Here is a 27,663-nt window from a genome sequence, read left to right on the forward strand (position 1 = left end):
AATCAGTAGCGTGAGACATAGAGGATACATTTGCTTTCATAATTTTAGATAATAAAGCAAATATGCCCTTTGAAATAGGATTTGTCTAACAGCTAAAATGTGTTTATTTTTGTCTTTGTGGATTTAGATTGTAATTATGATACTTAACACTGAGGCAATACTTAGGCTCAGTTGCCTCAAAGTATTATCAAACCAGAGGCAGACACATGTTTTTTTATTTGAAATATGACTTCACTTTGCAAACGATTAAATTAGTGACTTTACTTTGTATCTCAGCAGGAGTGGGCTACGGGACGGACCGACGCAGGGGACGTCAAATATACTCTCGTTACCAGACACTTGAGCTGGAGAAGGAATTTCATTTCAACCGCTATCTGACCAGGCGCAGACGCATCGAAATCGCAAACGCGCTTTGTTTAACGGAACGGCAGATCAAAATCTGGTTTCAGAACCGACGCATGAAATGGAAGAAAGAGAGCAACCTGACATCCACGGTGACTGGAAGTGAACAGACAGGAGCCTCTCAGGAGGAGGAACGCAATGGCGCAATGGAAGAAGGAAAGGATGAGGACAAGAAGAAAGAATAGTGAAAGAGAAGTGGCATACAAACACCTGATGACCATTCAAACCCAACATAACTACCTAAAAATCTATATGGACTTGAGAGCGACTTCACTGCATGATGGCTACCCCGCCGCTCTCCCACTTTAATCTCATGTTGACCACAGGAGTGTTGAGCCTTAGAAATCCAAATTATTTCAGCCACAGTATGGCACTGTGACAATTGGAGCATCAAGCTTTTTTTTTATTTTTTTATTTTTTATTATTATTATTATTATTATTATTATTAAAATGTCACTAGTATTGTGAAAATAAAAAAGAAGTATTAATTTCTACGTTATTTCCCATGCCAGGAAATCTGTGTATTTACCCCCTTACACCCCATCCATCACTGTGAACTCTTTGATCACCTCACTAAATACAGTGTTGGTCTGACTTAACTCATGATTGTACATGCACATTCCACGGAAGGAAAGGACCGGGCCAGACACTTTATCACAGTATAATCTAGTACTTGAATCGTCCGCAGAAAAGTGCCCTGCATTAACCTGAAAGTTGCACGAATAGCCTCCAGTCCACACACAAACACAACTCTAATGCCTGTATATAATAAAAGTATCACTATATTATGTAATTCCAGTGAAGACTTGTGCATTTAGCCGCTTTGACGCTGCATATAAAATTGCGCTTAGCCCCCTCCTTTTTTTTTTTTGGATCATTTGACACAATAGGCTTTCCTTGTGAGATAGATTTGTACACTAGTAATTCTTCACTTTTGTTTGAGAGTTACAAATTCATGTTTTGTCATAATTGTGTATCATGGAATAAAATATTTGTAAAACTTTCCCCTTCGTCTTGTGTTTTTTGGGAACATATCACTTTCTAACATTGGTCAAATGACTGCATAAAGACAGGCTTCTGAAATACGCAACAAACTTAGTAGCCTACGTTATGGGAGAAGTTTGGTTTTACGTTTTAATTTTATCATTACTTTGTTGGTCAGGGGGCTGGATAAGATGGTAACACATAGACGAACTTTAAAGCAAATTTTGGCCTCTTAAATATGAAGTTTTAGCCTCTCTAATTGGTATTATAAGAGCACGGGAAGGAGCTATTGTCTGGTATCCAGTTAAATAACATTCCCGTTGCTGTATAACTATAACACAAACTGCCAGCGACACTCAAGTTTCAGGTCCATATGCGTCAATATATTATAACCGAGTGAGAGGTTAAAATTTACATTATTATTACTATTATTATTATTGTTATTATTACAATTATTATTATTGTTATTATTATTATTGTTATTATATAATAGACTGATGGTGGACTCGCAGCGCGTCAGGGGGCATAGAGCTCTGACCGGTCCTGACCGTCCTGCCTCATACCAGACGCCAGATGACGCTCTTGTCTTACTGTCCTGCCCTTTTTGCGCTAAAGATTCCTGCCTAGTCTTCAACAAACCAACAGCTCAAAGTTTACCGGACACGTTTCTCCTATTCATCAATATCCCCATTGAGTATCAAAGCCAATTTATGACTGGCCAACATGTGCACGTGATCCCATACAAATACCCCATATTTGGGCAGCGCACGTCGGATCAAGAATTAAAAAAAAAAAAGATACCAAAGCCTACTCCACCTATAAATCCTGGATTATTTTTTTAGGGCAGACAGGTCTGAATTTTCCAAAAGCGGCAACAAAGAAAAGCAATGACCAACAAAAACAAGGAAATAAGCGCAACAATCATCCCGCAGCCCTGTCTAGTTTAAAACGAAAGTATCGCTCGTAGTTTAAAATGAGCTCTTATGTTGACAGCTCCGGTCTCAGGCAAACAAGCGAGACAACTTCTCCTAACACTATGTTTAGTTTCGATCTAACTGGGCGAAGGTCCAGCCGTTATGAGGGTGTTAATGTGAACGGGATATTTTCTTGTCCCGTCCCCACGACCTCTGTTGAACGGGAGGAGATGAAAACTAGCCTGCGTGGCAATACGGATACTCCTCTCCCGTCAGGACCACAGATAACCATGGTCTCCAGTAGCTCGTCCGTGGAGGCAAGCGGGCTCAACTACGGCAGCAGCAAGCTGCTGGGACTAGGGGCAGACAGAGACCCGGAGAGGAGCGCAAAATCCGGCGGCAACATGAGCCAGGAGAGCGACAGAAACGCGGATAACACGCAATCGGTGAAACGAAACACAAACGTGAACCAGCGTCAGGACAGTGAGCAGCGGCCACAGATTTATCCATGGATGACAAAACTGCACATGAGCCACGGTAAAGTTTGCCTATTTTCTAAAGTGCGGCTAAGATGCTTTCCCGTATTCACTCTTAACGCAGCAACACTTCTTTTCGCCCGTTCCAGTGTCCCTCTTGAGTTTTATAGGCCAAACGCAGGAAATAATAAAAACTCGCGGTCATAAATTTTATGACAAAGGCATCCATTGCTCGTAAACCTGCTCTGTTACGGTGAAGAGGTGATCTGTGCTGTGATTTATGGTGGTATAATTGGATAAGAGAACAAATCTGTGATAAAACTATGAAATAATATTACAGATGCAGCTCTAAGTATTAGTTCTCGCCTTGCTTTGTTTAGTCTCAGTCTCGCTACATGTTTTACATCATGAGACTCCGTGTGAGAGAAGCTTTAGCCTTAATTTGAACTCTGGGAAACACCAACGCCCTGACCCAATCGTGAACTTTTCACCTCTAAAAGATGTGAATAGGAATGCTCCCTCTCCATGCCTTCAAACCACTGCTTGACTTTTTAGGCTGCAAGATGGACAGTGAACCCATTTTCCGCAAGAACTAGCGACTTCTGTTGTGTGTTTCTCCATATGCAAATATCCAGAGGCACACAGCAGGGATGTTGAATTTCTGTTTAAGTCTAACAGCACAGGCCTGTTGCTTTATTAGCACGCCTGTGTACGGGCAAGTCTAAAAATAGGGAAAATTTAATCTGGAAAACATCCGTTTCCGTTTTCCAATCCTATTTATTTAGATTTGACATAACTGTTTTGTCTCCCATAATATAATGCTTATGTGCAGCGATATAAGGCCGAGGCCAGGGTTGCAGGGAGGCCCACATATATTACTTATCCAATTTAACATATTAAGGTAAAGTAAGATTTATTCAGTAAATATATTGTGTTTTTTTATGTTTTGGTGTGAAAGGATAAAGAGGGCCCTCATCCTCTACACTATTTATAGGCTCTAGTTAACCATCCTCATCAGCATGACATAAATTTTTATTGCACAAATCCACAGTAAGTAATATCAGGTTAAATTGGGTTATATAAAGATATTTGATCTTTTAAATGGGTGTGGAAGGGGACCTAAATTAATAGATTTTTTTTTCTTGTAATGCTTTTTTTTATGGATAACCCAGCTTTATTTAATGTAATAATATTATGAGCCTATTATTTATATTTATTTTTTTATTTTCCACTTCAAATGCTGCTGAAAGCTAACTTATTTTAATACCACTTCAGAAACGGAGGGTAAGCGGTCCAGGACCAGTTACACCCGCTACCAGACTCTGGAGCTGGAGAAAGAGTTTCACTTCAACCGGTACCTGAGCCGCCGCAGGCGCATAGAGATCGCCCACACTCTGTGCCTAAACGAGAGACAGATCAAAATCTGGTTCCAGAACAGACGAATGAAGTGGAAGAAGGACTCAAAGATCAAAGTGAAGGAATAAAAGTGCACCAGTGAACGGCGTGCACGCAGCACAGCCCCACACTGCACAGTGCTGGAGTGCCGCCTGACCTTCGGATGAACTGCTAGGAGCAATGACATCATGACACCGCTCTGTGTGCTTCATCACCAATTATGTGTCACTTGCTGCAGTTTGGGGACCTAATGTATTGAATATCATTCACTTTGATCAATCGGTTTACATTTCTAAATTAATTTGCTGCCCATGCGATGATAACCTCACTTTACTGCACGAAGGGAACAAGAGGTTGAGAGGAGCTGGGTCCTTCACGCTGCAAGGCTTTTGGTCTGCAGTGCACCGAATAGCTGCACAATACTAATCAATGTTCTTAATTAGGATAATAGTAGTGGCGGCTGGGGCAGCCGGCATCATTCCCAGCTTTCATCATGTCAAAAACTTTAAGGTCAGTGAAAATGATGGAAAAATATCATTCTGACTTCTTGATAAACCTTAAACTGTCCTCACAGCAACAGTTAAATAGTTTTACACCACTAAAACTACTTCTTACCCTCTTTCCTTGTTTTTAATAATATGTTGCGGTTAGGACGTTGTTGAATGTGTGACGTGTTCAGTGAGAAATGTCTTTGTGAGTGGATTTCTGTCAAGGCATCTTCCATGTTGTCTGTCATATTCTTGTGACTCTAAATCATCATGTATAACTCAGTGACTGTATGTGATAATATTGTAATGTGCAATGAACTCTGCTCCCCTTTGTAAACATGAGGTGCCTGGATAACACAAGGCCTAGAAGAACTGATAAATGGCCTGTTTGTTGATTGTAACCAATAAAGTCTCATTAAAAGTAAAGACATTTCCTACTGTCAGGATACACATCTCTTCTATTTTTTTCCCCCCTCACATTAAAATAATGAAATACCTTTTATGTTCCAATTTTAGTAAATTAAACTGTTTATAAATTACACGTTTTTTTAAGAGTACATTATCTCTTGCTTTGTCTTAGTTGACCACGTTTCGACGCTGAATTCACAGGATTTCATTGACTGAGAAACGCGCTCTGAAGTTTAAGGCCCTCATAAAACTCAATTGCCCCTTTTCCACCACTCCACCACAGATACACTCCGTTTCCTGTTTTGTCAGGGAAGGAAGGGACACACTCGCCTGTGATAACACTCACCCACAACACAACATGGATGCAAACCTTTGGTTTCCTGTGGCCGCAGACTGACGCGTCATCACTGTCGAGGCCATATGGCCACGTTATGATATCGCTTTGCTCTTTAATCCTGGCATCATTACACTGTAGTTAAAACAACACTGTGTGGTAGTATAGAGGACATAAAATCGTGCCTGTTGCTGGGTGTCTGTGTCCAGCAGCAGATTTAGTAGAAGTAGTAGTATGACGCAGTATAGCCCAAAGTTATGAGGTAATTTCTCTCTAGCACTACTTAAAGAAAATAAAAATCAACTCACCTCTCAAACTAATAGCTTCCTATTGAACTTCCTTGACGGTTATGAAAACCGGTCAGTGCAGCGTCCACTTTCTATGCGCTCTGTTAGGCCTAACCTATACGGGGACAATGTATTCAATCCCTTTTTGTATGTCTTTCTTTTAGGGTATTTTAAAGTTTACAAGGTTACATATGCCAATTGCCCCAAGCAGAGGCTGTGAATGGTGCATAGGAAGCACGTGGTGTCATTTAAGTGGGTTTTATGGCCTGGAAGAGCTGACAAACCTTCGATATATACACATCATATATAATCTTAACTGTCCGGAATCGCAGCTGCTGGCTTCCCCTTATCGGAGGAAGAAAGGGCTTTGTGGCAGTGAGGATGCAGTACCTTTCTCCGGACCGTGTAGTCGAGTGGTGCGGAGGACTGAGAGCTGCTGCAGTAAGTTGTTTTTAACTTGGACTACAGGCCTGCGACTGAGCCGTCATTTCACCGTAAGACAATACCGTTTTTGTTTTATGTTAGTGTGGCTTTGAATGCACGAATGTTAAATCGATTAACTTCCAAGTTAATTTACTTAACTGATCATGAATATTTTATAGAACTATGATGTTTTTAAAGTAAAGTAAAATTCTCGGTTTTATTTCAACGTATCAAAGGCGATTTGGTGTTATATACTATGTTCGACAGAAACTGGATCTTACAGAAATGCTGATCATGGTTTGTTTTTTTTTCGTGGCCACGACACAGATTTAAACGGAACGTCGTCTTCATATTTGTACTGCAATTTAATCTTTGTAAAGGAAAGTAGGATTGATATTTGAATGCCCTGCAACAGATTTGAACATTAGGGCGTTTGATTCAACAGTTTGCTTTGCATGTTTGAGTTATTGGAGAAAACTAAAAATATTTGTGAGAAAGGTGACTGTGTTGAAATTGAAAAGTCAGACAGAACTATCAAAAATCCTCTGGCGTCCTTGCCTCATCATCCACTCTCTTTCTCTCCCCTTACACACACTGACTTGCTCTTGCACACCTACCAGTATTTAATCAAAAATACAAATATAAATCAAATCAAATAATTTGTTTAATTAGAGATAAAGATGTTTAATTAGAGATAAAGTCATGTCATTTTGCACATTGGTTATATTTAAAAATTTTTTTTTATAAATAAATACTCCTGAGGCTGCTTGTTGAAAATAAAATTAGACTTTGGTCGTGTGTGATGCTAAAATGTTGCTCTGTTGTTTAAAATATTGCCTTCATCCATGAAAAGAGCTTGAATTTTTTTTTTGCAAAACCACCTGATTAAAATGCTTCATCTCGCTGTTTAACCTTGAGGTCGTTTGTGCTCATGAGCTGTGGTTCCTGTTTTAGGGTCATGTCTGGGCCAAGGGACATGTTTGATTCAAAGTCACTCTGCAGTGCAGTTATGGCATCATCCAAACTCAAACCCTTTGAAACTCTCAGTGTCAATTGTACACCAAAGGCATGCATGTTGCATCTTTTACCAAAAATGTCCATTTCTTGCAAAGTATGTGAATATTTTTTTTTTTTTGGGCACAGAGTTAAGACCCCCCCCCCCCCCCCCCCAATCACACACCCCTCTTTAACTCGTTGTCCTGGTTTGAGGGGAAGGTATTACTGAATTGATCAGTGTGGAGACTGATGAGGCAATGCGATCTTATAAGCTCAATAATTTTCTGTTGCTCTGTGTAGGTCTCATCATTTAATTGCCCATATGTCTTAGAAAGCAGTTCAGCCTGGAAACACTGCCCTTTCTTAATCAATGTGTGGATTTGCAAACAGCTAATTTTGATATGAGGTCTTGTTTGGGTGAGTTATCTCTGCAGGGTGCAGCAGGGATGCACTTGCTCACTGTGAAGCTGCATCAGTAGCTATTGTGGGATTTAAATATGAAAGTTTTTTTTTATTTCGACTCTGGTCCTGTTGAGGAGTCTCAAGGCTTTAGGTGGAGTGCACAAATTGTCTGCATGAAGCCTGAACACTGACTGGATGGTCAGTCTTGGTTGTATTGGCTTGTGTGTATTTTCTAACATGTTATCAGAATTACTTTTTAAAGTCTGTGCAGGTTTGATTTCAGGTGTGTAGGATGAATGATACACTTTCAATAGGGGGCACTGTGTAACACGCTCCTGTGTGGGTCATTCACTGTGGTGGGGGGGAAGAGGGGAGGGCAACGTGTCCAAGCCAGGGCATTGAGTAATTTGATTTTATTTACAATTGTTGTTTTTTTTAAGCAGTTTTATTTAGTAATGCTAGAGGGATAAAATTCAAAATTCCCAGACTAAAATAAAACAATCCAAAATGAAGATATATTTTCCTCCTGAAAAAAAAAAAAAAAAATCCAGAAAAATAATTTTGGCATCTTAGAGGTCACATAACACTTATTATAATCGAAATAATTGCATTCTCAAGACTTTTCAGCCATTGTTAAGTTTGAATGAAAGATATTATTTAATCTCATTTAAATTAAGACACTCCAGATGAAAACAGTCTAATTTCACTACAACAAAAGTGAAACCGTACAAACATCCGTTTTCACTGCCATGTTCTGTACGGTTTGTGTTCCTTTCTTTGACCTGTGGAGCTGACACTGTCATCATTCAATCCGCAGAGGTCATTTCCGGGTGAGCACAGACTTCCCTTTGTCTGAGCTCAAATAAGAACCATAAAGTCCCATTACATCGTTGTGGAACACAGCAAGAATTTATTTACAATGTGAAGACAAAGTCGTGATTTTTTTTTTATAGACTGCTCGCCATAATTCAGCAGCGTTGAAGTCCAGGGATTTCTATTCATAGAACATTTGGCCCAAGGAAATACCAAAATGCTTGTAAATTGAGTTTTACTGTCTAAAAATGACCCGTCCTGAATTTCTGTCCTCGGTCCCAGTTCTGCAGGAGACCACACATGTCAGAGCTTTTTCTGGGACAGCCTTTCTTCAATAGATAACGGAAGATATCAGAGGTAGAGGAACAAACTGACGGATCATTTACAGGAAATAATAACGCAACATATCAAAACGTTTCCTTTCTGTTGCCCAACTGAACGCTAACAGATTAAATGTTTGCAGAAAAAAAAACAAAAAAACAAAACAGGGACAGTGTTTAGAATGAAATACATGTGTGTGGCTTTTCAATTATTAGATATCTTTTCTTGCACATCTTTTTATTTAATTAATTGTATTTTTCAAACTATGGTGACTATTTTAAATTGGGGAAAAAAACGAAATATGGCAGACAGTGCATCAACGTATTTTAAAGTTTACAAATAAGTTTAATTTAGGAAATTATTGGTAATATATTGATATATAGTGGGTTTTTTTTTTAAAAATAAGTAATTATTTACCAATTTGTAGATCTATTTTTCAGGCATTTTAGATGTGAAGAATAATTTTCTACCTCGATAAGGTTTTTATGGAGTCTAATTTCCGTTTTCTCTCCATTTTTCAGTTCATCGGGTCAACGTGAGAAGGATCGTGGATTTATCAGTAAGTGTTATGCATCGCTCCACACCTCTGACTTCAGCAAAGAATGAACCCTCGTGGTGGAGCTTGTTAATTGGATGCATACAGCTGGCTCTACCGACGTTAAGGGTCCAGATATCTGCACCCTTAATGAATTTGTTTACGGCTTCCAGTGTTGTTTTCATTTTTGTTTCAATTTCAAATATCAAAAAGAAAAACTCCAATTTAAACTCGATTTACCTTCTCACAATTTCCTGCAATCCAAATTAAAACGGTCACTGTTGTTGCTCAGATTGGATGGGTTAAACACTGCGGTGTGAGTCCAATCAACCACAGCACTGCTGTAAAACTAACCAGTGGTTTATGTGGGGGAATCCAGTATCTAAAATCACCTCTGCTCCTTCGGCTGCTGCTTTTAAAAGGTATTCATAGCCAACTAGTCTCCAGTCTGTCTGCACTTCATTAAAACTTTTTATTCTAACTGGACCATCCAGTTTAACGTTATTACACCTGGGGAGAGTAAACGTGTAAAGGCTATTAGGTTAAGGGTTTGATTAAAAGCGCATCGTAACCATTTCCATCGGGGAGTGGAATATTGCAGCACCGTCTGCATCCAGGTCAGGTACCCGGCCACCAAATTAAAAACAACCATGTGTGGACAGAACGACCTCCACATAGTTTTGCGTAGATTTATTTTGTTTACATATGTACATGTGTGAACACGCTTGTACAGCTGTTATTTTGCGGGGGGGCGGGGGGGGGGGAGGGGGGTTGAGAGAAGGAAGCTCAACAATTTCTCAAATGAACAAATGAAACATCAAATTAGTCCGCCTGAGGGCCTCATTTTTTGTACTTCTACATTATAACTAGTTATTGAACTAGGTGCACGATCTGAAAGCCATTTGCGGGGAGAAAGAATTCATTGCTGTCTCTCCATCAATAATCCTTGGCAGTGAACTATTGGAACCAGTCAAACGCGAGGGGTGAAACGCGGGTCAGGCTGTCTAACTAATATTAAAATGCGCCCGCCAGAGCGCATGGGGCGAGAGGGAGTATGTGGTGTGCGTGCAGCTCTTTCGCACTGCTTGGGTGCACAACAAACAGCATGTATTTAGATGAGCGTATGACAAAGCCAAATAACATGAGTTTTTTGTTTGTTTGTTTGTTTGTTTTTTGTTACCATCTCCTCCACAGTTCACAGTTAGCTAAGGATGCTTGTTGTTCAATAAAATAAAATCTATGAAATTGATGCACAGAGCACGCGGAGAAAGATTGAGATGTTTTTTTTTTTTCTTTTGACGGTGTTTGAAGTCCCCAGTGCATCTCCACTGTAATCAATTCCATTGATTCACAATCTGAGCATGTTTGCTGTTTTTAATAACCCCCGAAACAGGTCACATGTCTGATATTGCATTTTTCATCCGAGGCTTTTCTCATTAGCTTCCAGAGTGGCAGGAAGAAAGGTTACCGAGCGGTCAGTATGGTAATAGCAAGCAGAAGAAATGGTTGGGAACAATAGAAACTTATTTTTCATCTGTGCTGTCACGCCGTCCCTTTGTATCCGCCGTGTTTGTGACTGAATATTCATATAAGAGGTACCTCAAAGGCAGAGGTTGAATGTGGAGAAAAGAGAGCCTCTCTGTCTCTGCGCGACGTGTTCGTGTGTGCAGGCGTATATGTGTGCGCACGGATATTTTGTAGGAAAAAAGATGTTATTTTATGTCTTTTGTAAATGTATAAACAGTAGGGAATTGGTTTGTGTGTGTGTGTGTGTGTGGCTTTAGTAGTCCCGATAAAATAATTTAAAAAAAAAAGCGTCTTTGGCGCTTTGGCGCACTCTTTGTGTGGCATTTCTACTCTATTTCAGCCTTTATATTTGTAATGACGCTATTATGAAATTCACGCCAGTCTGATTTCAGACGTGACGCCCCGCTTGCAAAGATATTTGCCTGACAGATCGCCTATGCAGTGTCTAACCCTAAAATACATTAGTTGTCTATATGTACCCTGTAGAACCGAATTTGTGTGAAGTACAAACAATCGCAAATACGTCTCTACAGGAATACATGGGCAACTGAAATACCACGCCAGCCAATGGATTACTCTGCATCTGCTCCTCTTCACGTCTCCCTGCCTTTTTTTTTTATTTATTAATTTTTTTCCCCTCCTCCCTGCTTTCGCATATACAAGCATCAGTGATGATACATACAGCCTACACCCAGGCACTAGCGATGCAATAACACTGTCACAAGTTGTATTCATAGTCCAGACAGCCATGGATTGTGTAGGTAGGCCACAGAGAGTAAACCCATGTGTGCACTGTGCGGCTACTACTGTGTCAGACCCTGTAAAACACGCTAGGAACCAGGGGTCGTTTAAAAGTGACTGATTTACGGCTTTTATTGCTCTATAAAACGCCTCTGACATCCTCGCTAGGGGTAATAGAAATGTCTTGCGCATTCTTTACAAACAGTACAGCCAGAAATATGATATGCAATTTCACGTCGTTTTTAACCTTATTATGTAATTATTGCTGTGAAAATAGATCCCTGAACTTGCAACATGGTGCTGCTGACCAAAATATTGACGTGTGTGCTGCCTCTGTCAGTGCAGTCTCATCAGGAAGCACCCTATGCATTATTATTATTATTATGATTATTATTGTGTCAAGACATAACAATGAAAGAAAAAACTAAATGTTGTTGGGAGGCTGTTAAGGTATCAGGGGGTTAACTTGTCTCTCTTTGCCTACAGCTGACTCTGAGATAAGAATGGGTAGCCTTCAGCACATGACAGGTTTATACAACCAGGCAGTATCAGTTTACAATATGAGAGCAGACCACCAGTAATGTGGCTCATGGTCAGTGCTTCAGGCAGGATTAACATGTAACATTTGGTGGCTGCATTTCCAAATTGAAGCTGGACTGAAAATATTGTTCTTTAATTTTTGATTTTTAATAGGCCTATTTATATCATTGAGATAAGTGAGATTATAGTGTAAAGCATGGATATAAAGGATAGTGTGGACATATTTGTAAACAAATTAGCTGCATGTATTCCTGTAGTAATCATCAATGTTGCATTTATTCAAGGATTTCCTCACTATTTCCCTTCATAAAATGTACCTTGTAGCTGCCAGGTGCTGTTTTAGGTTCCTGTGAGTGTTTGTCCTCACACAGATGCAGTTCATTTAGTTATTGCTCCTGTGCTTCTATTTAGCCCATAACAAAGCTTTCAACATGTGCAGCCAGTAAGAGATAAAGGCTTTTCTGTGTTGTAAACCATATCATAAGGAGAGGGAAACACTGCAGCCAAGAGCAGTATCCCTGTCACTAAATGTCCAGTCTTAAAGAATGGGATCAATGGTTTGATTTCTGTTTACAAGCGTCTCTGAGGGCTATCCTGCATGAAGGAGGGATGTTCAATGAGTCACTCAGATGTGAGGGTGTGCAGCTGCTTTTAAATGCAATGATCTTGTCTGCAACAACCCAATTTAGTTTAACTTCACTGTGACACAACAGTCCATGCAGTTAAGTCAGCAGTTCATAATGTCCTGATACTCTCTGGTCTGTGACATCACAATGATGTCGTTTAACTGCTGACTGGTTTTGTGACCTCATAATGATGCAACCCTGCCAGGTTGTCAGGTTTGTGACGCCACAGTGGTCGTGTCCTGTGACCTCATGTTAGTTTGATAGTAGAAGTTTCACTGTTGTTCAGTCTGCGTTTGTGTTGAGACTTCTTGTTGTCTCTGGGACATTTTGTTGGTGGCATCAAGAGGCTAATAACAAATGTGGAAATAATTTGGAGAATGTTTTTGTAGATTACTTGTATCTTTCAGAAGCATTTTGGCTTGTCTACTTTTCCTATTCTGGTCCATTTATTCTTTACATCTTATTCCATTTACTCTATAGCACCTTGCAATTGTGTAAGAATTGATTTTTGCCGCTGTGATATTCTAAGCGGTTTCAGATAAAGAATCGTTTTCTTAATCAGTCCCATTTCTTCTATGTTATTAGTTTTCAATTAAAAGTTGAAGGCCGATTTTTTTTTAAATAAAAAATCTGAAAGAAAAAGGATACGATTTTAAAATAAGTAAATATCTCATCGTTGAATGAAGGCTTTTGCGTTCCTGTCCACTGTTCTCCAACATTATAAATGATCAGACCCATTTTCAAAATTCAACCACACCTCCAGAGCATCTCACCTCCACAGTGCTCTCTGACATTTAGACTGAAAACCTATTAAATATTAGTGCTGAGATGGTTTTAGGAATAACACTTTACAAAAGCGACACAGCTCTAATTCTTAAGTGGATCCACGGACTGTAATCTGTTTCACAGCTGAAGAGCTGTTGGTAAAGACTGTCTTCATTAATTAGCAGATAACCTTTATATAAGGCGGGCAAACTAACAAAATGATTGGTTTGCTATTGTTGTGCCTTATCCTTGGCAAACCACCTATTGTCCCTTTGAATAAATGAGACCAGTGCATTTTGCCTGTTTGATTTTTTCCTTGGTCAGCAACTAGCTACTAGTTTTGTCCCCAAGATCAATTGCCTTGGTAACAGAACCAGAGAGAGGGGGGGGAGAGAGAGGGAGGGAGAGAAAGAGAGAGAGAGAAAGAGAGAGAGAGAGAGAGAGAGATTTGTGCCCACAATGGCGACTGTAGGTATGCTAAATACCTCTGGTTCCTTATCCGGGAACTACCTCTTACTCTGCTATTGGGCCATTGGGTCACGTGGTAAAAGTAACTTTACAGGGCTGCTCGCAAGTAGGAGGGCTTTATGGAGCAGAAAAACGACAAAGCTAGAAAAATTATTTTCCACTCCAGAAATTAATGATCATGAGCTCGTATTTGATGGAGTCTAACTACATTGATCCGAAATTTCCTCCATGCGAGGAATATTCGCAAAATAACTACATCCCTGAGCATAGTCCAGAATATTACAGCCGCGCAAGGGAGTCTGGCTACCAGCATCACCATCAGGAGTTATATCCTCCGCGGGCGAGCTACCAAGAGCGCCAGTATAACTGTGCAAGCATCCCTGAACCTGACACGCCAAGGGGACATGGAATACCCCATTCGGCGCACCTACTGACAGGGAAAGGGCAACCTGCTTCATGTGAAACCCCACAGTTGTCCATGTCCCCCGCCACCCCACCGGCCGCTACCTCCGCCTGCAACCAAGCTACCCCGGAGCATCCAAACAGCACAGCCTCCTCCAAACAGCCTGTGGTGTACCCATGGATGAAGAAAATTCACGTCAGCACTGGTAGGCAACTTGTGTGTTTATGTTCCCTGCTCTCCTCATGCTCCTCTCTCCCTTTCCCTCCCTTTATCAGTCCCTCTGACTCCCATCTCGTTGCCAGCCCCTGCTCCGATAGCAGGGAAGCCTTTGAAATGGCACAATTGAGGCGGATTTACGACTCGGCATTGGTAATTACACCCACCATAAATTTTATAGCCGAGGTATACTCAGGGCAGCCGTATCACCATGTGGCTTCTGCTGTTATGTATTGCGCGATAGAGAGAGGGGGAGAAATGAATAAGAAAAAAAACTGAGCTTTGTAATCTTGCATTAATAATTTAGCTCATAGTTGGATGTGAGTGTCCTCTCATTACGCTGAGAAGTTCTTAACTTCCCATTTAAATTTCTCAAACAGCTAAACATTCATATCCAATAAATCTTTCCAGCCATATCTCAGTTGAGGCCATTCTTGTTTACCCCTCCTTTCCTCCCTTCTCTGTCTCCCTTTCTCTCCACTTCTCCTTTTTCCAGTGAACTCTGGTTACAATGGGACGGAGCCCAAGCGGTCTAGGACAGCATACACCCGGCAGCAAGTCTTAGAATTGGAGAAGGAATTCCACTATAACCGATATTTAACTCGGCGGAGGCGCATCGAGATCGCACACACCCTGGTTCTCTCCGAGCGACAGATTAAAATCTGGTTTCAAAACCGCAGGATGAAATGGAAAAAGGATCACAGGCTCCCGAACACCAAAGTGAGATCCTCCTCCTCGTCCTCCGGGTCCAACACAAGCTCAGCAGCCGGCGCTGTTGCCGCTGCCTCGGCCACTAACACTGGGGCCCCCGACGAACTCACCGGAGCACAGCATGGCGAGGATATTACCAGGTTATAAAACCACGAACCAAGATTGGGGGTAGAAAAAGAACTGGTTATTTATAGAACAATTATATATTTTGTTTTCGTAGCTATCTTGTGCGGTTTCCTTTAAGTCCAAAGTTATATAAAATGCATGTTATATAGCATGGATTACTGCGAATACCGATGAATTATTTTTACGTGACACAGGGTTTAATTTATTTGAAGTTCAATTAAAATGATGTTTTTTATTAAAAAAAAAAAAAATGTTTTGAATGAAGGAAGAAAAAGTAGAAAAAATATACATTTTATCAAAATGTTATTGTGGGCCATTCTTTTGCCCAGCTGCCCAAGGTGAAATGCACAATCTATTTATTTCAAACAACACTGGAAGAAAATCACTATAATGATAGTTATTTTTGGTATAAAAAAGCTGGAACACACCATTGATCTTGAACTTGTATGTTTAGGATAAAAAAACAATGTGTGAATTACCTCGTGTATTTCAGAAACAGGATTTTGATTTACAATTTAGTTTTGTGGTGTTGATGTTGTGTTTAGACCGTTAAAAAGCAGATTATTGTGAAATGCAATAAACGGAGTTTAGTGTATTTGTGCTAATCATATTGGTCAATAAAGCAGTGAGTGTCTACTAGTTTTACATACGTTTGGTCGAAGTTCATTTTAGGTGACATGGGGGTCCACTCTTGTAGATTGGAGTATCTAAGAAGTATACAGATGTGTGAGGAGTCAACATTTCATGCGGGAAACAAGAATCACTGTGTTTTCGGACTGTGTTCATCAACCCTGCTGCTCCTTTTTGTGTCTGTAAATCAGCAATGTGTACAGACATAGTGTGTGTGTGTGTGTGTATGTGTGTGTGTGTGTGTGTGTGTGTATGTGTGTGTGTGTGTGTGCGCGCGCGCGCGCGTGTGTGCGTGTGTGTGTGTGTGTGTCTGTATGTTAAAGCCTCACTCATCATTTATTGAAGTTATTTCTAAACTATGAAAATGAAATAGTTTGCGCTGTGCTTTACGTGCAACCTAATCAGTCTGAAGGGCATTCAATTAACAGACGAGCCACTGAGGCCCTCCAGTTCGCACTGCACTGTCTCTGCCAGTGGTACAAATGAAGCTCTTTGCTTCTTCCTTCGTCCTGACTTGAACACAAACATGCATGCGATTAATTTAGAGAACATTTTGCAATGTGTTAGCCATTATAAGTTGTTGTGAAAGTATTATTTATTTTGTAACATAAATCGTTGCTCTGATTTTTCTATAAGCCTCTGCGCCCTGCGACTGAGATTTACAATGTAAAAATAAATCAAAAATAAAATAAAGTCGTGAACTGCAGGTAGATTTAACATGACGCGTCGTGTGGTCTTCGTTAAATGTCCCAGTGAAGATGGTGGTGAAATAATCACTGGCTGACCTTTGTTATCAGGCTGTGGAGCAGTGCCCTCGCTATGAGGTGGAATGCTGATGTTTTCTTGTGTGTTCACTGTTTGATTTTTGCTTGTGTAAACACTTTGCCACATTTGCCTGCTGTTTCCCCAGTGGGCAGTTTAGACCTCCACAGTATGCAGCTCCCGAGAATTCAAAAACCTACAATCCCCTCCCCGCCCCCCTCCAAAAAAAAAAAGAAAAAAAAAAAGGGAGAAATGGTGCTTGGTGCGTCTCTGTGCAACGTCATCGAGCGTCTTTCATCTGGCATGAGAACCAACACAGTGCAGGACTGTTTACGACATGTAGACCTGCTGGACTGATACAACAGTCTGAGAAAATAATATCGTTCAATCTGCACCCTGAAATGTCTTCAGACTTTTGTTAAGACGCCGTTTTTTTCGTTTTTTTTTTTTTTCCTATTTTGGGTAGATCTGCGCTGAAGGATTTCAGTTTCAACGTGACTTGAAGCCAAAGAGGCGCAAGAATTTGATAGATTATTAAAATTGTGACATGAATAGGTCTTATAAAATGCCTTGCTTAGTGGGAGGCAAGGAGAACACAAAAGGAAGAGGTATTCTCCATCATCAATCTTTCACTGGAGAGCTTTGTGTTATGTTCTGGACAACAGCCCTGACAACAGCCAGTTTTGATCCTATCAAATATTACGTAGCGGCCTGTATCCTTTACTACTATTCACAAACGTGAGAGTTAAACTGGACTTGAAAATGGACCGTTTTAACTGGACCAAAGAGGGTACAATCTGCTTTCTGAACGGGGCTTTGGAAAGACACTTAGAATAGTGAAGAGACGGCGCTGAAAAATGAATCCACAAGCCTTTATGTTGCTGGACAGATTAGAGAAATTAATGTGCTCGCCGCAGTCGCAGCATCCCTCCAGCCCCTTTCTAGGCCCTGTCGCCTCCATGTCGCGAGGCTGAAAAGGTACTTTATTGAAGTTTGGGGGTGAAATGGGAGAAGGCCGAGTTCACCTCGAGGACACGTTTTCTGTCCCATTAGGCTCATTTCAGTCTGGATGGCCGACCTCTCCAACCCTGTGACCTGACTCACTCTCTATACGTGTACCTTCTGTGTGCGCCCTCGATGGTCCCCCTTGGCCTCGGCTTTCTTTGTGGATTTTTCTACGTGGTGCCTATAGAGAGGCCTGCGGCGGGGCATCACTGAATGTGCTGCTCCCTTTGTTAAGCGGGGTGACACCGGACAGTGTTGAACTTTCGGACAGTCCTCTTCTCTGCAGCCAGCAGACCTTCAGGACTTTCAAACATGCGCCTTCTCTAATTGGAGCATCTTACGGTTCTGTCTGAATGTTTTGTGGTGACTTTTACCGGAGTTACAGAAGTAATAACTAGTATTCATTGTTGCAATAATCTTTTTTTTTTTTGCAATCTTTTTTTCGAGCCTGTGTGGAGAAAAAAAATAAGGTTATACTATTATGCTACCATTATTTTTGTTTTATACACTCATATCAAATGCTTGCTTACAATTTCAGTGCCATTAAAAATAGGCTCAATATAAAAAAAAGCGTCCGTTTTTATCCAGTGATTAGTGTATTCCCTAAAGTCTCCCCCAAAAAAGGGCAGTAAAAATAGCTGCACTTTGGTGCGGTCACATGACTTGTGCGTGACTTAAGAGAATAACTGGTCTCAGGTCAGCACTTCCACTCAAAAGAAAGCTGCCAATTATAGGTGTTTCTGACAGTACTGGGACAGTTGGTCATTGTGATTAGTTTATGGACAAGGACCTTCAAGTTTCCACTCACAAAAATCCTTGCAAACTTTCCACGTAGACTCCCCACTTCCCAAAAACTTTTAGTTTTATCCACATGCACATTTTTTTCTCACATGGGAGAAAATGAAACCTACTTGGCGTATGCTGACAAATTAGGAAAAAATATAAGGGATGTTTTTTTTTTTTTTTAGCATTGAGCATTATCCTAATACAGTAAATATTGGCGATTGTTTATTGTTTATTTTGAAAGTCTTCCTCTGTGTTTTTGTTTCCTTTAAAGTATTATGATCCTCTCGAAATGTATCTATTGAGCAACACGTCTGATCTTTGTGGTCAAGACAAAATGTTCAGCGTTGATGGAGAAAGTATTTGACGGCATGTCTTCCAGGATAAACAGTTGACACTGAAAGCCAAACTAATCTCACTATCTGTCACTCGAATGTGATAATTCATCCTTTTCCTTCTCCTGTGGCTACAGGTGAAGCTCAGATTACACTTTTAACAATGAGGGAGACGTGCCTTTTGTTTGTGCTCTTGTAACTGAAGGTTTGTGTACATAAGGCTTAATTTGAATGAGCTTTGCCAAATATTTCAATAATACACCTGTATGAGGCTTTGTGGGATTTATCATATTCTGGGAATAAACAAAGTGAGATTTATAGTATTTCTATTTAAACAAAAGCTTGCGTCGTTTGTCGGTCATAAATCAGTCCCAGGCTTTTGTTGTAAAGCTTTTCTCTAATTCTCTGCACAAGGCAAAGTTGTTTAAAAAAAAATATTTATACAGATATCTATCATCATTAAATTTAAGGATTGAAATCATACATTGTAAACTTCACGTTTATTTTTCTGTTCTGACATAATCTAAGTAAACATATAATTTGTTAAGTCTATAAACTTCAGTTATGTGGTTTTACCTGTCAGAAGATCATTAATTAAAAATAAGATCTATGCGTAAAGGGTTCATCTTTTGTCTTCTTCTTATTAATAATAATAATAATAATAATAATAATAATAATAATAATAATAATAATATTCTTAAAGTTTAGAATAAAGCATGTCGATTTTCATTTCAATTCAACTATTTACATTTAGGGAGCCTTTTGGCTTAAGCTGACTGTGGAGTAACTGTGAGAGGAGTTGTACTTATTCTTAACCTCACCACCTTGCAGGAATATCGTGTGTTTTATGTGTTTGAAGTTCAGTGTTTAAATTCCTCAGCACTTACTCAGCTCTAACTGGTTTCTTCTCCGACTTGAGACTGTTGAATCACACATGATTTTCAGCTCACATTGCACCGCTGCAGGCTCCCCGTGATTTATGAGCACCTCAGGCGAGGACTCTCGCTTGGAAGATATAAAAACTTTACACAAACAGCCATCGAAATGTTTGAACAAGAACAAATACGAAACCAAAATGATCAGCTGGTCCGACGCATGTAGTTTATTACCTGCTTTTATTGCCTACACCGGGTTTTAATACAAATGTTTTTGCAGTCGTCTCAGGTGAGTGTCTTCTTCAACCTCTTTGGTTGGCCAGAGTATTGTTATGGTGTAGTGTGTTTAAACGGCAGCCATGGCAGCTGCATAAAGGCGGAGAGTTGAAACAGGGGTCACGCTGCTATTTTTCAGGGACAGAGAGGCTGTCTCACATTGACCAGCAGTGGGTGTGTCATAAATCCGTAAATCTCTCTCTCCCATCCGTTCACTCAGGGGAGCAAATGCACCAGGCTCTGGTGTGTGTGTGTGTGTGTGTGTGTGTGTGCGCGCGTGCGCGGCAGAGGTGGAGCTATATTAATTTACATAAAACTGAATTTTAAAAATCCATCAGAAATGTTAAAATGATTTACTGTCAGCGCTGGCAAACATTTGGAGCAGGGGACGACAGAGCAGCTTGGATCAACATTCTGCAGACTTCACATCACAAAGGAAATGATGGCATGGTATAAACCTACGAGTATACTTTATGTCATCATAACGCCTCGCTGAGAAATATTTAATTAGCCTATTTGCTGCATCGTTGAGGACCTTAGAAATTACAGTCATTTTCCTCCGTTCAAGGTGTCACCAGGGGCCCAGGCAGTCGCTAGATTGAGTTATGATTATGTGATTCACTTTTCATCAGCAAAAGTGATCTGAATATGCGATCCTGAGACTATAGATCCGCAATTATGAAGCCTATAGGTTAAGTGAAATGCGCTTTTTATTTGATTTGTTCTCCGAAAATGATTCTCCGGTGCATTTGTGAGGCCACCAGTTGCATTTCTGCTGCAGTGATGTTGTACTTTGAGCACTAACAGGACTACTGCTGCAGTTATATTTACACATGTCGTTAGAAATATAATATGCAACAGAATGTTACAATCAAAATGTCACCCCCTCCTAAAATTTAAAAATACAAAAAATACAGGATTTTGCATGCGATAATATATATTAAAAAAAATGTATTCATATTTTCAGTGCTTTAAAACAGGCCTATAATAGGCTATATCAGAATCACTATTGACCAGGTATGTTTACACATAGAAGGAATGTCACTACTGCTATAACTTGCTCTCATTACACATACTCAGTAACAGACATAAATAGACATATAAAACATAAATATATATATATATATATATATATATATATATATATATATATATATACAGCTAAATATTACATGAGAAGCAAACGTATGGGCTTTAATTGTTGAGATAATCAGTCAGTACTTAAGTGTAAACCAGATCTCAAGAGTAACATTTAACAAAAAAAAATATCTCCAGTTTTATAAGCTATAGCATACTTTGAATTTATGACTGTATTTTGAAAAACATTTCTTCTGAGCAAGACGTCATTTCCTAATTTTACATCTTCAAAAGGAACTCCTTTGGCTCAGGACTGCAGGATTTATGCTTGCTTCCTTTCTCCAGGCCAGGATTTACAGTGGGCTGCTGTATACAGGCCCAAATTAATACTCTATGTTAATGCACAGACTTATACAAAAGTCGGGACTTGTTTGGGAAATTGACAATGTGTGTCTTTTCCTCACTTATGAAGTGCAGTCTGCAAACTCTAGTCCTTTCATTTCACTCTGCATTGTTTACAGCAATATAGGGCACCGGGCCCATAAATCTTCTCCTTGCTCTGCCAAGACAGCGCCATTTGTATGCACCGTTTTAACCGACAGCATCCTCTGCCCATTAACGTCTTCTCCCCAGCCCTCTCTCAGTCTCCTCTTATCTGCCGAGCTCTGTCCCCTGGAAATACATTAACTGATGCGTGCCTTCCTTGAGCGCCGAGAAACAGTTATGTTTTTAGGTGTGGCTGAGGGATATATATATTACATAAATGTAGAATATATGTAAAAAGAAAATAAAAACATAAATCTGTTGCATCCGCCCGATTTCCGCCGCTCGTGCGCAGCTGCAGATACTTCCCGGTATCCTTTGCAGGAGCGTTTTCTCAGTGCGTTATTGGAATGAAAAATAAAAAGTTTATCGACAATTTCCTTGGTTGTTTGTGTCAGCAGGCGAGAGAGCGCAGAAGGTAAGGAGGAATTGTAAAAGGGTTGACACCCAGAGCGACCGGCGCGCTTTTGTGTGAGAGAGAAAAATGATTTATTGCCACTGAGGCGGTTCAAACAGAGTTCACGGAGAATTGTGGTGGAGGCGCGGAGGAGCTAAATTATGGTCTGGCTGAGCTACTATATCATAGATTCTATCTCCAATTCAGAGAGTGTGTTCAAGGGTGTGAGGTAAGGAAAACAAAACGAATTTAATTACTTTCCCCCCATTTCACCCAGTCTTCATGTACACTGCCTGACTCACCTGATGATGATGATGATGATGATGATGATAATAATAATAACAATAATAATAATATAATAATAACAGTAATAAAAAAAATAAGGTCATGTTACAAACAAATGCCATATTTTTGCTCTGCTCAACATTAACTGAAACCAGTTAAAAAGACTAATCCTGTCCAAAGTCTTCATCACTTGTCCAAAATAAAAAAAAAAATCCATTCTTCAAACTAAACTTTTAACATTTTACACAGTTAAAAATTGTGAATCAATAATAATAATAGCCAAATTAATGTAATTTAATGTTGAAACCAATAAGATATTGAGTATGGGGTTGAAGTAGTTGCATTATGTCCTTGTTGATGCCAAAATAATAAATCTATTTATTAAAAATAAATCTAAGGACGTGACTCCACTCTGGAGGTTCAGGTAAAACCTCGGTGATGATGGCAGCAGGGGTGAAACTGAAAAAAAGAGGAAGGCTCCTCTCCTCCCAAGCTATGCAACCCTGAGTGTATAATCCATCACCTCCGAGACATCTAAAGAGGGTTTTCTCGACAGCTTTGTTGTAGTGAAACAGCAGAAGGATCTTATATCTAACGCCTGCTTCAGCTAAGATTGATACTGGCCCTGAATATGCAGAACTCCTCTCGTTTTGGGACATGGTTTAAGGTGCACTATTTAAAATTTCGTGATTGATTCAGTGGTTATTTATCCATTTTGCATACATTTGTGGATTGTTAAAATTAAACAAACACATTTTATGAGGTTTTTTTTTGTCTCGGTGTAACTTAGTTAGGCCACAATTGATGTAGCTTTTAGCCAAAATAATTTCCCGCAAAAACAAAAATTTATTATGGGGTTTTTAAATGAAGTTGCAGATTCATATTTTATTTAACAGTATTGCGCCTTCATAGCTTTGTTTCCAGGTTCCTGGTGCCTTGTAAATGCTCGGCAGTGTAGCTACAAAAACACGCACATATGAGCTCGACACTGAACATCTTTTGTCCACGCAGTCGTGCAGGAAGCGGGATTTCGCATCAAAAAAAAAAAAAAAAAAAAAAAAAAAAAATCCTGTGTTTGAGTGTTGCCTCAGAGCCACCAACGGCAGCACTTGATACTGTACAGTGATGCCTGATTAATTCAAATGCTTTGAATCCTCCTATAGAAAAAAAAAATCTTAAATGATTGCCTCCTTTGTCTTTGTGTGGCAATGACTGTCAAGCCTTTGTTTGACCACTCCCAGTGAATCCTATTAAGCCAAAGCTACACTTCCACTCCGACAGTTAGAAGCATATGTTGTTATTTAAAGGCAAATCCGACGATTTTTAATGAGCAGTTAAAATAGTTGCAAACAGAGCTATCAAAAATAATGATTTCGTTTTACAGAAGAAAAAACAAAACTTTAAAGCCTCTCGTAGCATAAAACGCGGAGATAAATACACTATGTTATTTATAGTTTTCCTGGGGAAAAAAAAAAAATAGCCTACCACAAAATGCAATTTATTTAAATTTTATTTATATCTCAAATTTGACAGAAAAATAATGAGTTGTGGTCAAGATAACCAGTTATTAACCGCATTATTCCATCTCACAGACACAAAGCCTACTGGAGCGCGAATTCCTCGCGTTGTATTTGATAAAAACCTACCACCAAAAAGTTCAGGCTGTGCAGCTGCAAACGGCGGCTCCTTCACATAAACGCGTCCTGTCAAAGTATTTACAATTTTACCACAATCCTACGCTCAGTTTCTAATCAGACGTTCCTCACCACACGTGCAATCTTTGTCTCCCCCCTCTCTGCCATGTTTCCCCCTCTCCGTACAAACACATCTCCCTCTGTCTCTCTCACACTGATAACACAGTTGTTGCCGTCTATTCATATTCCGTTATGTGTTTTTTTTTTGTTGTTTTTTTTTCTCATCCCTGTAGGGTAAAGAGAGGCAGGCTGCTCAGAGAAATGTCTGAAAAAATATGGCAGAAGCTTCTTCGAGCGCCCCAAGTTGCCAGCGGATTACTTTTCAAATCCAGAGCTCGGTCATTGGAGGACGGCCACACGTGACTACGGCACCCTTCTGGTAAATATTATTCAAATGTTCCACATGGTTACTCCAAGTGCTCTATCCTGCACGCCTTTATGCATTCAGGTTAATTGTGATCGGATATTAGACAGATAGAAGTCTTCTCTTTACTACTGCTGAGGGAATCCTGTTTTTATTTGAGACAGTTTGATGAGCTGGGTCCATGGACCCCCAACAGTCTGCCCTCCTACTGCAGCTGCATGGCAACAGTTTTGCAATGAGCTCTGGACAAGTGCCAAAACTAAGCACGGGTTACAATGAAGAAGAAGAAGGAGGAGGAGGAGGAGGAGGAGGAAGAGGAAGAGGAAGAGGGGGCCAAGAAGCGGAACTTAATCAGCAAAACATGACCTCCTCTGCTGCTGTCAGTTCCAGGTTGAACCCAGATGAGCGGTCTGAGTGCCCACTGGAGTCGGTGGGTCACTGCCATGCCAAGGGCGAGCTGGACCTCCAGAGCCGGAGCTGCAGCCTTCTCACCATCTGCCGCTCAGGAGTAATTTTTCCCTGGATGAGTCCACGGACAACTGGCTCTGAACAATCTGGTAACTGGTTTTGTTTATTATCAGTATCTTTTAAAAGCTGCAGCTAAATATTTGCGACACAAACTTCATTAGGTGCTCTGCAAATATAAATTCATGACATGGTCCTCATTTGTGTATGGAGTGTGTGTAACTCAATACTGATGCCACTGCCAAACAGCTTGCAAAAGTTACTATTCCATATACTGTTGCAGCACAGTTAGGCAAATGTCAGTATCATGTTCACAGCATACAAACACTGCTCTCCCTGTCCTGTAGTGGAGAAGTGGAGAAGTAATGTTCGAAACAGAAAAGCTGCAGCACAAACACTTCTGAATTCTGTCAATCTATGAACAAAAAGTGAAGTGTAGCTTAATCTGTGTGCATTTTACAAAATAAAACAATTTTGGATATTTTCTAATAATGCCATTATTTTGCACCTAAAAAGGGAAACACCGCTGTCTTCATTCTACAAACAAGCTAGCATGTAGCAGGGAAACCGCCTCCCTTTGTGGTGGAGTACTGTTAAAGAGTACAGTTTTCTCTCTGAGGTCACTGTAAGGTCTTATTAAGTGCCCATTAACCCCTGCGTGTTATATTGTTAACAACAGGGCCCTGGTATTGCTCATATACATGTCAAATTAATTCCCTAATGGTGGTTATTTTCAGTGGCGGTCCCAAGGTACCTTTTAAGTGACTGAGATGGGGATTTGACAGGTCTGCTTCCGTGTGTTGCTCTGATTAATGTGGCCTGTCAGGCAGCCGTAGTGGCGTCAGATGTTTCCCCCAGACTGCTTCTTCGGGAGGTAACTTTCCCTGAACACATGACACAGTAGACAGCCAGTCTTGTATGGTGTCTCAAGCATGAGTGAATGCACAGGAAGAGCTGAGGGCTCTACTTGCTCCCGGGGTTGATTGGCTGAGGATTAACACAGGCCTTCACCGCCACTCGAAGGCTTCCAACATTTCGGGATAGATTTGTTGGATGTGTGGCACTTCTTTTTAACGCCCTCTTCTCCTTCATGCGCTTCCTCCATCATCAGTCAGCGGCGAGGCACGTGGTCCATCCGGCACAGGAAGACACAGCTTGAGGAGGGAAAGAACAGCCTTCACCAACAACCAGCTGCTGGAGCTGGAGAAGGAGTTCCACTTCAGCCCTTACCTGGGTCGTCTTCGGAGGCTGGAGATGGCCGCTGGGCTGCAGCTCACTGACCGGCAGGTTAAGATCTGGTTCCAGAACCGCAGGATGCGGTACAAGAAGGAGCACAAATATGGAAAGGTGACCGACTTGTCCCAGTGCAGCCTGGCCTCTAGCTCGAGCTCCTGTGCGGACCACCAGAGGTTTTCAGACGCATGTGTTGTCAGAACTTCCTCCTCCGTCCTTCACTCCATGGATTATGATTCCTCTCTCTTTGGCTCCTTCAGTGACAGCAGCAGCGGTCAGTGTATTCACCCTGCAGACCTGCCCCATTTGAACTGCTTACTTCCATCTGTTGAAAATGGCCCACCGCCCTCCTGTAAGGGCGGAGATAGCCATCACCACACTGGCATTTCAAACTGGCCCTAGGGCCCCATAACAGCCATCCCTTCTGTGCTCATCAAAACCTTAATCATACATCTTCTTTCACTTACTTATGAAAGACTGGAGGATGTCTGATCAGCAGGGTCGAAATCCCCTGAACACACCGTTTCACCACTCGTGAAAGATTTTAATTAAACTATATGAACTCATTTTAATTAAAGAAGAGCTACAGCGATATCATTTGTGTTTCTCAGGCTGCAAACTCGTTGCTCATATTGTCCGTACACAGCATGCACAAGATATTAAAAAAAAAAAAAATGAATTATGTGTTTTTTTTGCTGTAATTTTGTGGGTCTAACATTTTGTATTGTTGCATGTTTAATGCATGTAGGAGTCAAGACTGTGTGAGTTTTATACTTGCTTCTGTTGTCAGATTATAGCTAAGTGGTTGTCATATTTTCTAAGTGTCACATTAGGCCTCTTTTTCATTATGTACTGTAAATAGCAGGTTGTTTGTGTAAATTGTTTGAACATGAAATGGGCAGAATAATGTTCATATTGAATGATGTTATATTTTTGTTCAAGGCATTAAAAGGATACGGCAAGTCTTTGATACCCTTCTTGATTAATTGAGATGTAATGTACTGTACATGCTTAATAAATGCATTTGGGAAAAGCTTGTGTGCAACATTTTTCCTATTCATTGCTGATTACAATTACATCTCTTCCAGCAGTTTTTTTTATGATTAAGGATTCCTGGAGTAGATCCCAAATGGGAAAAATGAGAAAGATTCTGTAATCAAATTAAGGCGTGCTTTGGATTCATTGAAAACTCCACAGTATTGTGCATTCAAGTTGCACAATCTTGTCACATAAGCCTCTCCCTCGCTTCTGCCTCCGAGTTCCACACCATTAATCATTGAGACAAGGCAGTCTTTGCAGCACTCCAACCACAAGCTCTGAACCCACTGGGCACCATGACAAGATCTCCTACCTCCTCCTTCCCAGCCTTTGCCTCTTCAATAGCCAAATTGTAGTGCTGCAAGTAGGGGCTGGCCTCCCTCTCAGGGGGCATGTTAGCTGCGTAGCGTAGAAGCCCTTCCAACATGCCAAAAGGCCACAAGAGACCAATGGCGTTCAATCACGAATGACAACATATTATCTTAAAGGACAATGACAAGACTTTGTTTTTATTTACTGGCATCCACTGTGCCTTTGTAAAGTGTGGATTCTCAAATGTAAACTGTGTCATGGAAACATGTATTTTTTCTTTTGCTATTT

General features: G+C 40.4%; 3 protein-coding genes across 4 annotated transcripts in view; all 3 read left to right on the forward strand.

Annotated features, from left to right (window-relative positions):
* The window catches only part of LOC138193203 (homeobox protein Hox-C6a), a 2,103-nt gene extending 754 nt beyond the window's left edge, over nt 1–1,349 (forward strand). Inside the window, exon 2 of one of the 2 annotated variants that reach the window (XM_069141088.1) lies at nt 277–1,349. In XM_069141088.1, the coding sequence (XP_068997189.1) occupies nt 277–587 (311 nt within the window). In that variant the 3' untranslated portion in view covers nt 588–1,349. The remainder of the gene's footprint in view (nt 1–276) is intronic. The other variant, XM_069141089.1, reaches the window with a different exon arrangement.
* Nucleotides 1,350–2,317: 968 nt separating this feature from the next.
* On the forward strand, nt 2,318–5,075 carry hoxc5a (homeobox C5a). The gene is made up of 2 exons (XM_069140824.1): nt 2,318–2,837; nt 4,052–5,075. The coding sequence occupies exons 1-2, from the start codon at nt 2,360–2,362 to the stop codon at nt 4,258–4,260; spliced, it is 687 nt and encodes a 228-aa protein (XP_068996925.1). The 5' UTR covers nt 2,318–2,359; the 3' UTR covers nt 4,261–5,075.
* Nucleotides 5,076–11,258: 6,183 nt separating this feature from the next.
* On the forward strand, nt 11,259–27,017 carry hoxc4a (homeobox C4a). Its single transcript, XM_069140460.1, is given in 7 exon segments — nt 11,259–14,453; nt 14,961–15,315; nt 21,989–22,005; nt 24,025–24,267; nt 24,270–24,342; nt 24,712–24,884; nt 25,904–27,017. Coding segments are annotated over 7 exon segments (1,821 nt in total). The 5' UTR covers nt 11,259–14,017; the 3' UTR covers nt 26,428–27,017.
* Nucleotides 27,018–27,663: the final 646 nt, after the last annotated feature.

The sequence above is a fragment of the Embiotoca jacksoni genome, unplaced genomic scaffold (genome assembly GCF_022577435.1).
Source record: "Embiotoca jacksoni isolate LCO1_2020_lvr unplaced genomic scaffold, fEmbJac1.0.p SCAF_9, whole genome shotgun sequence".
Classification (NCBI taxonomy): Eukaryota; Metazoa; Chordata; class Actinopteri; family Embiotocidae; genus Embiotoca; species Embiotoca jacksoni.